Source organism: Chiloscyllium punctatum, chromosome 1 (genome assembly GCF_047496795.1).
Source record: "Chiloscyllium punctatum isolate Juve2018m chromosome 1, sChiPun1.3, whole genome shotgun sequence".
NCBI lineage: Eukaryota > Metazoa > Chordata > Chondrichthyes > Orectolobiformes > Hemiscylliidae > Chiloscyllium > Chiloscyllium punctatum.
The window spans coordinates 161,936,770-161,951,288 of NC_092739.1; the positions used below are offsets into that span (position 1 = coordinate 161,936,770).

The following is a 14,519-nucleotide window of genomic DNA, read 5'->3' on the forward strand; positions in this document are numbered from 1 at the left end:
ATCCGTGCATCAATTTTTCCTACCAAAGTGCATAAGTTCACACTTTCCCACATTGTCTTCCATCTGCCACTTCTTTGCCAACTCTTCTAGCCTGTCTAAATTCTTCTATAACCTACCTGCTCCCTCAACATTACCTGACCTTCCACCTACCTTTGTGTCACCTGCAAACTTCGCAACAATGCCCTCAGTTTCTTCATCCAGATTGTTTTCCTGGTTTTCTCCTCAGCTGGAGGTAGGGCTGAGAATCTCTGGCACTACTCTCATTCTTGCAGAGATCCATGGGAGCCACTAATACCTGCATGAAAGAAGGGAGGGACGTCATTGTCTAAGCTAAATTGAAGCTTGTGCAGAAGAATGAGTTAGTTTTGTTGGTAACAGGAGAGCAGCACAATGAGGTTTACTGAGGTTGTTACCCATTCATGTCTCCCTGGCGCTATATGTCCAGCCCCCACTCTGCTATTCTGTATTAGATCTGCTCCCTTGACCTAGAACTGACCAATCATGAACAGTTTATCTGCAATAAGGCAAAGTGATGAATTGAATATAATGGAAGTGGATACAAGAGCAATTAGTGAAGCAGTCGGAAGGACATTAGAACTGGAAAATATTTCTATTCTTAAGGATAAAGTTGGTATGATGCAATACTACGTAATATAGTCCATCACTGTTGGTGAGATGCATGTGCAGCAGTGGAGTTAGAGTAAGTAATGGCCATTGGACTGTGAAGTAGCAGGAAGGAGATGGTGATACTTAACCTTGTGGAAGATCAGAGAAGTTGTTTTTGCACTGCTAGGAGTCACACTTGACAGGATACCATACTGAGCTGTGCTGTAATTTGGGTCAAGGCTGACTGGGTCTCATGGCAGTCTGCAGAGGAGTGGACTGGCCTCCTCTCTGCCATCATGTCCGCAGCACCCCCAGATCTTTACCTATGAAGCAAGGAGCAAGCTTGTCTTTGTTCTAGGCCATCTCTTTGTGATTCGGGTCAAGGCCACTGTTGTTTGTAGGTTGTTACTGGCCTACAGCTAGGTTTTAAATATGGCACCAGAAGCATGAAAGTCAAAAGCCCTGTTAGTGGTGAGAATTTCCATTTCACTTGTCATTGGATTCCCTAGGATAGAAGTCCAGTATGCCAGTTGCATAACTGAGTGAAAAGTGGATGATTGCATAAGAAAATTGGCACCTGGCTATGAAAGAGTTGATGCAATGTGTAGTGTTTGGAACATTGGCCTGGTGGATCTCATTGATTATTGATCGGAGGTGTTAATCTGGGCTAATCAGGGAGCTCTGGCTGACAGGTATAAACAGGAGATTCCAACCCTATTTTGATTTAGTCCCTACCCTCCCCTTCACTGTTTTGATCACACAGCATTGCCCTTTGATGTGAAGGGCAGTGCTTGTCACTGGCCACTCGGGTGTTTTCCTATCTTCCTGGTGGTGGAAATTGAATAAAGATTCGTACACCTTGTGTCTCTCACTGTGTCTCACACCTGCACACACACACCATGGGTGCTGGGGAAAAAATAAGCACTACCGCAGTTAGGCGGTAGTATGGGTGTTAATAAAAGAAAAACCAGAGGATTTAAGCACTACCGCAGTTAGGCAGTAGTGTGGGAAAGAGAAAAAAAAGAGAAAAAAAAGAAAAAAATAAACAGGAGATTTCACACAGCATTTAAAAAAAACAGATTCAGAGAGTCTCCTCATTATAGGAACTGGCTCTGAGCTGGCTGGCCAGAGCCCATGTACTGTGTACATGTAAATAAAGGGTGACTTGGTGACAGGATAACAGCCTCTGTGCAGTTATTTCCCCATGAAACTCATTCCATGCCATTTGTAAACTGGAAATGGGAAGATTCCAGCCACTTATGATGTCTGACTTGAGTTCTTCCATCCATCTTTATTTTTGTTTTTGGTCCTAACATCTCCCTGTGTGGCTAGAGTTAAATTTTCCTTAATAACAATCCATTGAAAAACTTTGGTATATCTTAGAGCAACAATAGCACTGTACAGTAAAGTAATTGTTGTTGCAGTTTCTTTCTCTGATTTATTTTTTTTTAAGTTGATTTTATTCTTCTTTTAATGTCATTAAGAAATTTTGGTGATGGAAGAGGATGAATACCCACAGATTATGTTGCATCAGTAGGAACAGTTTTGGTTAAACAAAATTTGACACCACCAAAATTCAGAATCTAATGTAAAGGTTTTTTTTACATTCTAGTGGTTTTTCAGCTGTCGAAGTGTTGGAAATATATATACCATTATAATGAATTCAGAAAGGTCAATATCGGAGAACAGAAGCAGCTTTACTGACAAAACCAACTCTGCTATCACTGCAAGGCAACCACCCCGAATCCTTGTGGTGGATGTGACACTTCCATTTTGGTCAGAAGTTTGTACTAATCTCTGCGAAGCCCTGGAAAATTTTTTTGCTTTAGCCTGCAGTTTGGGAGGGCCACCTCGTCTTCCTCTCTTCAGTCTATATGTGGCTCATAACCAACAGGAATGTCTTCTGCCTTTTGTGGTATGTAGGCCTATCAAACCCAGGCAATGCAGCTGGCTCTCATTCAGTTACTTGCCATATAATTATCTGAAATTGTAATTATGTTTGAATTGAAAGTTCACAAGCTGACTCATTAATTATAATGATGCATTTTGTGTCAAGTTATTAGCCAGATGATAACATATTTCATTGCATAAAACTATTATTTCCAGTTGGTCAGAGGCCAGAGCAATTCATGCAAACCACAAAATCTGGCTGTACCCTTCAGTTGGAAACATAAACAAACATTGAGGTTTCAAGGACTGGTTGAAGTGGAACTTACTGAATGTTTCTCAAGAATATTTCCTCTAAATTTTAGTTTGTTGCCTTTGAAAATAAGTTTTTTTCATGAAGATGGATGAGAAATGTTATTAAGTGTAAATACATGAGCGTAGCAGGTCAGTAGGATATAAAACATCTTTAAAAAAATTGTAATGAAGTAACAATTTACAGTTTTTGAATTAGCAAATGTGGCATAGTATTCAATTAAGCTTTTGAAAATTTAACTTGCCAAGTATTCTAAGACTGAAATATTTTCCATTTCTTTTGTCAGAAAAGTGGGCAGTACATTTTAAGTAATTTTAAACTGGTAATTTTAAGCCCTATTGACTATCTTAGAGTGGCTTTACTAGTAGCTTCCTTGATCTCTGGAGGGGAAACACCTAAAAAATTAAGAGGAACTCTAAGTAATGGATAAGAATAACATGGAGAATTTTACTCTAGACAGTCAGGTGGTATCGTTGGTCTTTAACAGTGTATTTCTTCAATACTTTTTTTTGTGCTGCAGCAAATTAAAGGAAATTTTTCCAGGCTCCATTCTTGTGTTGCTGAACTGAGGTCAATGCCAAAACAGGGTAGTATACGTGAAAATACAGGCTCTTTAAAGCATGCTGTGGAGGATGGCCTTTTACAGTTTAAACAGTACATGAGGCATGTGACAGTGGGAGGATCACTTAATAGTTGTTCAGTGGAGGTAATGTATGCTTACATTTGCTACTAATGATATTTATTACCCTACAGCTGGTTGCTATCCCATTTCAATTACATACTTTGTTTAGAGGCAAAGCTGACATTATAAAAATTATCAGTAAACTTTCCTAAGAGATTAGTCAGGGTGAGTCAAATGATTTGTGTTTTATAACAATTAGTGTGCTCATATGCCATTTAGGGAATAAAATCAGAATGACTAGCCTACAGCAACTTAATATCAATAAATCAAAGTGGCTCATTGGTTAGTGCTGCTGCCTCACAGCACCAGGGATCTAGACTCGATTCTACCTGCAGGTGACTGTCTGTGGAGTTTGCATATTCTCCCTATTTCTGTATGGATTTCCTACCACAGCCTTGAGATATGTAGATTAGGTGGATTGGCTAAATTACCTTGTAGTGTGCAGGCTAAGTGATTAGCCATGGGAAATGCAGGAGTGGGGAGGTTCTGGGTGGGATACTCTTTGAAGGGTCAGTGTGGACTTGATGGGCTGAATGACTTGTTTCTATACCATATGGATTGTATGCAATTCTACTTTTACTCATTGATATGTTGGGATAGTCCTGTTTGTTTGAGGGATTGGATTGCCTAGCTCTGTCAATTATTCTGTAAAATGTGAGTCATCATCTTATTTTCCCTTACCTATGTACTTGTTTTTTTTTACAAACTGAAAATACACTGTCATATGAATGAAATACAAATTAATGGAGATCTACACCTGTACCTGTATAGAATTTCTGGAAAAAAAAGGCATACATGGCTAAAAGCAACCTTTAAGTTGATTTGGTGTGATTTCTGTATAAGAGGATACATAGAAAATGAAATTATTTCTAATTGGGTAAAAACAATGACTGCAGATGCTGAAAATCAAATACTGGATTAGTGGTGCTGGAAGAGCACAGCAGTTCAGACAGCATCCAACGAGCAGCGAAATCAAAGTTTCGGGCAAAAGCCCTTCATCAGGAATAAAGGCAGTGAGCCTGCAGCATGGAGAGATAAGCTAGAGGAGGGTGGGGGTGGGGAGAGAGTAGCATAGAGTACAATGGGTGAGTGGGGGAGGAGATGAAGGTGATAGGTCAAGGAGGAGAGCATGGAGTGGATAGGTGGAAAAGAAGATAGGTAGGTCGGATAAGTCAAGGAGACAGTAACTGAGCTGGAAGTTTGAAACTAGGATGAGGTGGGGGAAGGGGAAATGAGGAAGCTGTTGAAGTCCACATTGATGCCCTGGGGTTACTGCTCCTGGGGTTATTGATGCCTACTGCTCCCTCGACCATGACCCCACCCCCCATCACCAAACCATCATCTCCCAGACCATACAGAACCTCATCACCTCAGGAGATCTCCCACCCACAGCTTCCAACCTCATAGTCCGGGAACCCCGCACTGCCCGGTTCTACCTCCTTCCCAAGATCCACAAGCCTGACCACCCTGGCCGACCCATTGTCTCAGCATGCTCCTGCCCCACTGAACTCATCTCTACCTACCTTGACACTGTCCTATCCCCCCTAGTCCAGGAACTCCCCACATACGTTCGAGACACCACCCATGCCCTCCACCTCCTCCAAGACTTCCGTTTCCCCGGCCCCCAACGCCTTATCTTCACCATGGATATCCAATCCCTCTACACCTCCATTCGCCATGACCAGGGCCTCCAAGCCCTCCGTTTTTTCCTCTCCAAACATCCCCAACAGTACCCTTCCACTGACACTCTCATTCGTTTGGCCGAACTGGTCCTCACCCTTAACAATTTCTCCTTTGAATCCTCCCACTTCCTCCAGACCAAAGGCGTAGCCATGGGCACACGTATGGGCCCCAGCTATTCCTGTCTCATTGTTGGCTATGTAGAACAGTTGATCTTCCGTAATTACACCGGCACCACTCCCCACCTCTTCCTCCGCTACATTGATGACTGCATTGGCGCCACCTCGTGCTCCCGCGAGGAGGTTGAGCAATTCATCAACTTCACCAACACATTCCACCCTGACCTTAAATTTACCTGGACTATCTCTGACACCTCGCTCCCCTTCCTGGACCTCTCCATCTCCATTAGTGACGACCGACTTGACACTGACATTTTTTACAAACCCACTGACTCCCATAGCTACCTGGATTACACCTCTTCCCACCCTATCTCTTGCAAAAATGCCATCCCGTATTCCCAATTTCTCCACCTCCGCCGTATCTGCTCCCAGGAGGACCAGTTCCACCATAGGACACACCAGATGGCCTCCTTCTTTAGAGACCGCAATTTCCCTTCCCATGTGGTTAAAGATGCCCTCCAACGCATCTCGTCCACATCCCGCACCTCCGCCCTCAGACCCCACCCCTCCAACCGTAACAAGGACAGAACGCCCCTGGTGCTCACCTTCCACCCTACAAACCTTCGCATCAACCAAATCATCCACCGACATTTCCACCACCTCCAAAAAGACCCCACCACCAGGATATATTTCCCTCCCCACCCCTTTCCGCCTTCCGCAAAGACCGTTCCCTCCGTGACTACCTGGTCAGGTCCACACCCCCCTACGACCCACCCTCCCATTCTGGCACTTTCCCCTGCCACCGCAGGAACTGTAAAACCTGTGCCCACACCTCCTCCCTCACCTCTGTCCAAGGCCCTAAAGGAGCCTTCCACATCCATCAGAGTTTCACCTGCACATCCACCAATATCATTTATTGTATCCGTTGCTCCCGATGTGGTCTCCTCTACATTGGGGAGACTGGGCGCCTCCTAGCAGAGCGCTTTAGGGAACATCTCCGAGACACCCGCACCAATCAACCAAACCGCCCCGTGGCCCAACATTTCAACTCCCCCTCCCACTCTGCTGAGGACATGGAGGTCCTGGGCCTCCTTCACCGCCGCTCCCTCACCACCAGACGCCTGGAGGAAGAACACCTCATCTTCCGGCTCGGAACACTTCAACCCCAGGGCATCAATGTGGACTTCAACAGCTTCCTCATTTCCCCTTCCCCCACCTCATCCTAGTTTCAAACTTCCGGCTCAGTTACTGTCTCCTTGACTTGTCCGACCTGCCTATCTTCTTTTCCACCTATCCACTCCACCCTCTCCTCCTTGACCTATCACCTTCATCTCCTCCCCCACTCACCCATTGTACTCTATGCTACTCTCTCTCCACCCCCATCCTCCTCTAGTTTATCTCTCCATGCTGCAGGCTCACTGTCTTTATTTCTGATGAAAGGCTTTTGCCCGAAACGTTGATTTCGCTGCTCGTTGGATGCTGCCTGAACTGCTGTGCTCTTCCAGCACCACTAATCCAGTATTTCTAATTGGGACCTACTGAAATGAGGGCAATCTACTGCAATGTCCATGATGACATTTCTGCCATTCCTACTCCAAGACAATGGCAGTAGACTGGTGGAAACTATGGTAATTCTGGCCCTCAGTATTATGCAATGAATAAGGAAAGCAATGATGTTTACTTGCATGTAAGAACAGTTCTGCATTTGAATATCATTAGGGATACTTTGGTAGAACTGGGCAGGGGGAGTGGGAAGATGATCTTATGTTTTTGAAATAGCTTCTAAGGTGGAGTGATTTGGGGGCTGGAAAAGCAGCACAGCCCATGATCTCAAACAATGTAGCCTCTGATTTTCTTTTCTTCTGAGCTGACCTCTAAGCATGACAGCAACTGTGGTGCTTTGCCACCATTGCTTATCTGTGACAGTGGTAATTGCTACCAACCCTCTTTTCTATGTTCAATGTAAAGGCCTCGTTCCGTAACAATGGCAGATGATAGACCATGAGTCTCAACAGATTTTGCATGCCAAGGTATTTATTGTATGTTAGCAATAGGTATAGGTTACGTTAATTCATTAGGCATTTTAAATTTATTCATTCAAGGAATGTTGATGTGACTAGCCAGGTTAACATTTATTGCTCTCCATGCTTCAGGCTCACTGCCTTTATTCCTGATGAAGGGCTTTTGCCCGAAACGTTGATTTCGCTGCTCGTTGGATGCTGCCTGAACTGCTGTGCTCTTCCAGCACTACTAATCCAGTATTTGATTTTCAGCATCTGCAGTCATTGGTTTTACCTCATTTATTGCTCAGCCCTAACTACCTTTGAGAAGCTGGTGGTGAGCTGCATTCTTGAACCACTGCAATCCATTTGGTGTAGGCATGCCTGCTGTGCTGTTATCGGAAGGGTATTCCAGATTTCATCCCAATAACAGTGAAGGAAAGGACATTGGAACACAAGAACTGTTGAGCCTTCCTCACCATTAAATAGGATCATGGCTCATCAATCACTTCAATGTTCTTTTCCCACCACAATTCCATAAATCTGTACACCACTAGTAACCAGAAACTAATCAATTTTCAACTTAAACATACTCAAATACTAAGCTTCCACAGCCCTCTGTTAGAGAATTTCAAAGGTTCACAACCTTCCAAGTAAAATTCGATCATCTCTCGTTTCCAATCTGCTACTTCCCCTCTGTTATCTGACCTATGAGCAGACCCCTCATATTTGAATGGTTCTTTCTCTGCACCTTGTCTGTAGCTGGAACACTATATTCTGCATTCTGTTCTTATTACCCTGATGTACTTAGATAAAGTATGATTTATCTGGTTATTGTGCAAAATAATACTTTTAACTGTATCTCAGTGCATGTGACAATAATAAATCAAATCAAATCTCTTCATAAGACAGTCTCACCATCTCACAAATAAGTTCCATTTTCACTGTGGCAATAATAACTTTCCTGAGACAAAGAAACCGAAACTGAACACGCAACTCCATGTGTGGTCTAACCAAGTTCTTGTACAATTGAAGTAAGACTTTAGTACTCCTGTATTGTACTCAAATCCTCTTGCAATAAAGGCTAACACTTCCCTAGCCTCCTTTGAATAACTTGCTGTACCTGAATGTTAACCTTCAGTGACTTATTGACAAAGGACACCTAGGGTCCCTTTGTAAATTTACACTTACCATTCTGTACATATTCTGTACATCTATTTCTCCCAATAAAGTGAAAAACCTTGCATTTTTCCAAATTATATTGCATCTGCCATGTTTTTGCCCATTCACCAAGCCTATACAAATCTTCCTGAAGTAATCTTATATCTTACTGTCAACAACATTCTGACTTAATTTTGTATCATCCACAAATTTGGTCCCCAACTCCAAATCATTAATATATTGTGAACACATTGGGCCCAAGTACTGATCTTTACTATCTCCAACTAGTGACAGCCTTCCAACATAAGAATGACCTATTTGTTTTACTGTCTTTTTATCCATAAGGCATTTATTAATCCATTACCTCTTTGCTGCATATGGACATGGAGTGTATTAGTATCCGAGGAGTTATGGATAGTGCTGAACACTATTTAATCAACAGCTCCCATCTCTGATCTTATGATGGAAAATTGTTCATTGATGAAGCAGCTAAGGATGTGTGGGTGTAGGATACCTCCTGATAGTCTATGACTAAGCTTCAACAATAATCGTCTACCTTTGTATTAGGTGTGAGTCAAACCAGCAGAGTATTTTCTGATTCCTATTGACAGTTTTGCGAGGGCTCCTTGATGGCACTGTCCATCAAACGTAGCCTTGACATCAGAGCCAGTTACCCTCATGTCCTCCCTTGAATTAAGAGCGCAGTGGACCTGACAGATCCCAAACTGAGCGTCAGTGAACAAGTTATTGCCAAATAACTGCAGCTTGATAGCATTTTATGTACAGGGCATACCTGCGTAAATTTCTAATTGTTGGGTAGATTTTATTGTTGTAACTGTGCTGGAAAATTTGACTAGGGACATGGTTAGTTCTGTAGCACAAGTCTACAGTATCAGTGCTGCAATGCTGTCAGGACCCATAGTCTTTTCAGTATCCAGAGCCTCCAGCTGTTTGTTTATCTCACTTGATGTGAATCAAATTGTCTGAAGGGTAGAAATAAGCATAGAGAGTGCTAGAGAAATTCTACAGGACAGGCAGCATCTTTGGAGAAATAAATGTTTTAAGCTCAGTATGAGTGAGTTCCTGAACCCCAGCAATTCACAATATATGTTAATGATTTAGAACATACAACAGTACAGCACAGTACAGGCACTTCAGCCCATGATGTTGTGCCGAGCATTTATCTTATTCTAACCAACACACCTAACCTACACACCCCTCAATTTACTGCTGTCCATGTGCTTGTCCAGCTGTTGCTTAAATGTCCCTAATGTATCTGACTCTACTGCCACTGCTGGCAGTGCATTCCATGCACCCATCAATCTCTGCGTAAAACATACCTCTGACATCTCCCCTATACCTTCCTCCAATCACCTTAAAACTATGACCCTTATGTCAGCCATTTCTGCCCTGGGGAAAAGTCTCTGTCTATCTACTCCATCTATGTGTCTCATTACCTTGTGCACCTCTATGAAGTCACCTCTCTTCCTTCTTCTCTCCAGTGTAAAAAGCCCTAGCCCTCCAATCGAGGCAGCATCCTGGTAAATCTCCTCTGCACCCTCTCAAAAGCATCTACATCCTTCTTATAATGAGACAACCACAACTGGACACAATATTCCAACTGTGGTTTATATAACCAGGGTTTTATAGAGCTGCAGCAAAACCTCGCAGCTCTTAAACTAAATCCCCCAGTAATGAAAGCCAAAACACCAAGTGCTTTCTTAACAACCCTATCAACTTGGGTGGCAGCTTTGAGGGATCTATATACGTGGACCCCAAGATCCCATACTGCCAAGAATCCTGTCTTTGACCCTTTATTCAGCATTCATATTCACCCTTCCAAAATGAATCACTTCACAGTTATCCAAGTTGAACTCCATCTGCCACTTCTCAGCCTAGCTCTGCATCCTGTCAATGTCTTGTTGTAGCCTGCAGCAATCTCGACACTACCTACAACACCACCAACCTTTGTGTCATCGGCAAACTTACTAAGCCACCTGTCCACTTCTTCATCCAATTCATTTATAAAAACTACAAAGAGCAGAGGTCCAAGAACAGATCCCTGTGGGACACCACTGGTCACCAATCTCCAGTTGGAATACTCTCCATCCACTACCAATCGCTGTCTTCTTTCGGCCAGCCAGTTCTGTATCCAGACAGCCAAATTTCCCTGAATCCCATATCTCCTAACTTTCTGAATGAGCCTACCATGGGGAACCTGATTAAATACCTTCCTGAAATCCAAATACACCACATCCACTGCTCGACCTTCGTCAACTTGTCTTGTCACATCCTCAAAGAACTCAGTAAGGCTTGCGAGGCATGACCTGCCCCTCTCAAAGCCATGCTGACTATCTTTAATTAAACTATGTTTTTCCAAATACTCATAAATCCTATCTCTCAGAATCCTTTCCAGTGCCTTGCTTACCACAGACATAAGACTGACTGGTCTGTAATTCCCAGGGATTTCCCTATTCCCTTTCTTGAACAGAGGAACAACATTCGCCTCCCTCCAATTAGCCACTACTACTCTGTGGAGAGTGAGGATGCAAAGATTATCGCCTGAAGTGCAGCAATCTCATTCCTCGCTTCCTGTGGTAACCTTGGTTATCTGGTCCGGCCCTGGGGACTTATCTATCTTGATGCTTCCCAGAATTCCCAACATATCCACTTACACAATATCAATCTGTTCAATCCTGTTAACTTGGTCCATAGTGTTCTCACTATCAACAAGGCTCCTCTCTCCAGCAAATACTAAAGGAAAAAGCTCAGTTAGGGCCTCCCTTACCTCTTTAGACTCCAGGCACAAGTTCCCTCCACTATCCCTGATCGACCCTACCCTATCTCTGATCATTCTCTTGTTTAGATGAGAGAACTAAATCTCCAAGTTTGCAGACAACACAAAGATGGTAGTTTGACCTTTGAGGAGGATGCAGAGATGCTTCAGTGTGACTTGTACAAGTAAGTGGGCAAATGCATGGCAGATGAAATATAATGTGGATAAATATGAGCTAATGTGGTAGCAAAAACATAGAAACAGATTATTAACTGAATGGCAATAGCTTGAAAACCGGAGATGTGCCATGAAACTTGGGTGTCCTTGTATACCAATCACAGAAAGTAAGCAGATACACCAGGAGGTGAAGAAGGCTAATGGTATGTTAGCTTATAGAGCTGGAGGATTTGAGGACAGGAGCGGGATTGTCTTACTGCAATTGTACAGGCCTTCGTGAATTCATACCCGGTTTATTGTATGCAATTTTGGTCTCCTTACCTAAGGAAGGAAGTATAATAAAGTTATACCAGATTGATTCCTTTGATGGCAGGACAGATGTCAAATTCTAACAGAACTAGACAGTGTAAAGACAAGAAGAATATTCTTGATGACTGGGGAGTCCAGAACCCCAGGAGTCACAGTTTAAGGATATGGGGGTCATCATCAGTGCTATCAAGCAGCACTTGCTCAGCAATAACCTGCTCCATGTCACCCAGTTTGGGTTCCACCATGGCCACTCAGCTCCTGACTTCATTACAACCTTGGTTCAAACATGAACAAAAGAGCTGAATGCTAGTGGGGAGGTGAGGTGAGAGTGACAGCTCTTGACAGCAAAGACTACATTCAACCAAGTGTGGTATCAAGGAGCTTTAGCAAAACTGGAATCAATGGGTATCGGGGGCAAATTTTCCAATGGTTGCAATATTACCTGATAGGAGACCTCTGCAGGAGTTCCTCAGGGTATTGCCAAGGCCCAACTATCTTCAGTTGCTTCATCAATGACCTCCCCTCCATGATAAGGTCATAACAGGGGAGGGGGGATGTTCATGGATGATTACACGATGTTCAGTACCATTTACGACTCCTCAGACACTGAAGCAGTCCATGTCCAAACGCAGCAAGATCTGGACAATATTCTGGGCTTGGGCTAACAAGTGGCAAATAACATTCACCCCACACAAATGCCAGGCTATGAGCATGACCAATAAGAGACAATCTGACCACTGCCCCTTGACATTCAATGGTGTTACCATCACTGAATCCCCCATTATCAATATCCTGAGAGTTATCATTTATAGAAACCCAACCGGACTTAGCATATAAATGGCAACAAGAGCAGGTTAGAGGCGAGGAATATTGCAGTGAGTAACTCACCTCCTGACTCCCCAAAGCACAAGGCACAAGTCAGGAATGTGATGGAATACTCCCTACCTGCTTGGGTGAGTGCAGCCTCAACATCACTCAAGAAGCTTGACACCATCCAGGACAGAGCAGCCTGCTTGATTAGCACTACATTGACAATTTGTTTATTTTGTCCAAGAAAATTTTCTGATTCAGTACTAGAGAAGGTGCAAAACTTGACCTACACTTGGGAAATAAAGCAGGGCAGGTCCTGCTTCATTGAGCTGTCAATGGGGAGGCACTTTGGGGGGCAGCAACCATAATTCTATTAGTTTTAAAATAGTGATGGAAAAGGATAAACCAGATCTAAAAGTTGAAGTTCTAAATTGGAGGAAGGCCAATTTTGATGGTATATGGTAAGAACTTTCAAAAGCTGATTGGGGGTAGATGTGGCAGGCAAAGGGATGGCTGGAAAATGGAAAGCCTTCAGAAATGTGGTAACAAGAGTCCAGAGACAGTGTATTCCTGTTAGAGTGAAAGGAGAGGCTGGTAGGTATAGGGAATGCTGGATGACTGGAGAAATTGAGTGTTTGGTTCAGATAAAGAAGGAAGCATATGTCAGGTATAGGCATGAGAGATCGAGAGAATCCTTAGAAGTGTAGAAAGGCAGTAGGAGTATATTTAAGAGGGAAATCAGGAAGGCAAAAAGAGGACATGAAATAGCATTGGCAAATATGGCTAAGGAGAATCCAAAGAGTTTTTAAAAGTACATTAAGGACAAAAGGATAACTGGGGAGAGAATAGGACCCTTAAAGATCAGCAAGGCAGCCTATGTATGGAGCCGCAGGAGATACTAAACGAGTATTTTGCAACAATGCTTACTGTGGAGAAGGACATGGAAGATATAGAATATGCGGAAATAGATGGTGACATCTTGAAAAATGTCCATATTGCAGAGAAGGGAGTATTGGATATCTTGAAATGTACAAAAGTGGATAGAAGGGGATTGTACTACAGGCGACTCAATGAGTATCGAGGGCAAACTTTCCAATGGTTGCAATATTACCTGATAGGACACCTCTGCAGGAGTTCCTCAGGGTATTGCCAAGGCCCAAATGAGAAAGAGGTACAAATACGTAGAGAGATCATACAAAGATGTAGGAGCAACAGGGTGGTGGTGATAGGAGATTTTAATTTTCCCAACCTTGATGGAGCAGAATTTGTAAAGAGCATCCAGGAGGGTTTTCGAGAGCAGTATATAAATAGTCGAACTTGAGAAGGAGCCATACTGGACCTGGTGTTGGGAAATGAGCCCGCCAGGTGGTTGAAGTTTCAGTAGGGGATTACTTTGGGAATAATGATCACAATTCCATAAGTTTTAGAATACTCATGGACATAGATGAGAGTAGTCCTAAAGGAATGGTGCTAAATTAGGGGAAGGCCAACTATACCAAATTTCAGCAGGAGCTGGAGAATATAGATTGGGAGCAGCTGTTTTAATGGAAATCCCCATTCGATATGTGGGAGGCTTTTAAAGAGAGGTTGATTAGAGGTCAAGAGAGATAGGTTCCTGTCAGAATGAGGGATAGAAATGGCAAGATTAGGGAACCATGGATGATAGGTGAAATTGTGAGACTAGCTAATAGGATAAAGAATGCGTACATAAGGTCTAAAGACAGACGAAGCTTTGGAAGAATATTGGGAATGTAAGACCAATCTGAAATGAATTAAGAGGGCTAAAAGGGGTCATGGCTAAAAGGGGTCACTCAAGGAAAAAGGAGCAAAGATATGCTTGGAGTCAGAAAAAATGGGTGAGATTCTTAATGAATACTTTACATTGGTATTCACCGAAGAGAGGGACATGGCAGATGTTGAAGTTAGGGATAGATCCTTACTTAAGGTCAAGTCAGCATAAGGAGGGAGGAACTGTTGGGTATTCTAAAAAGCGTTAAGG

At 43.1% G+C, this 14,519-nt stretch overlaps 1 protein-coding gene across 1 annotated transcript in view; it reads left to right on the forward strand.

Moving 5' to 3' along the window:
• Positions 1-2,263: 2,263 nt before the first annotated feature.
• m1ap (meiosis 1 associated protein) overlaps positions 2,264-14,519 on the forward strand; it is a 64,036-nt gene continuing 51,780 nt past the window's right edge. Inside the window, exons 1-2 of the mRNA XM_072575740.1 lie at positions 2,264-2,521; positions 3,327-3,512. Coding sequence (XP_072431841.1) covers positions 2,264-2,521; positions 3,327-3,512 — 444 coding nt within the window. The remainder of the gene's footprint in view (positions 2,522-3,326; positions 3,513-14,519) is intronic.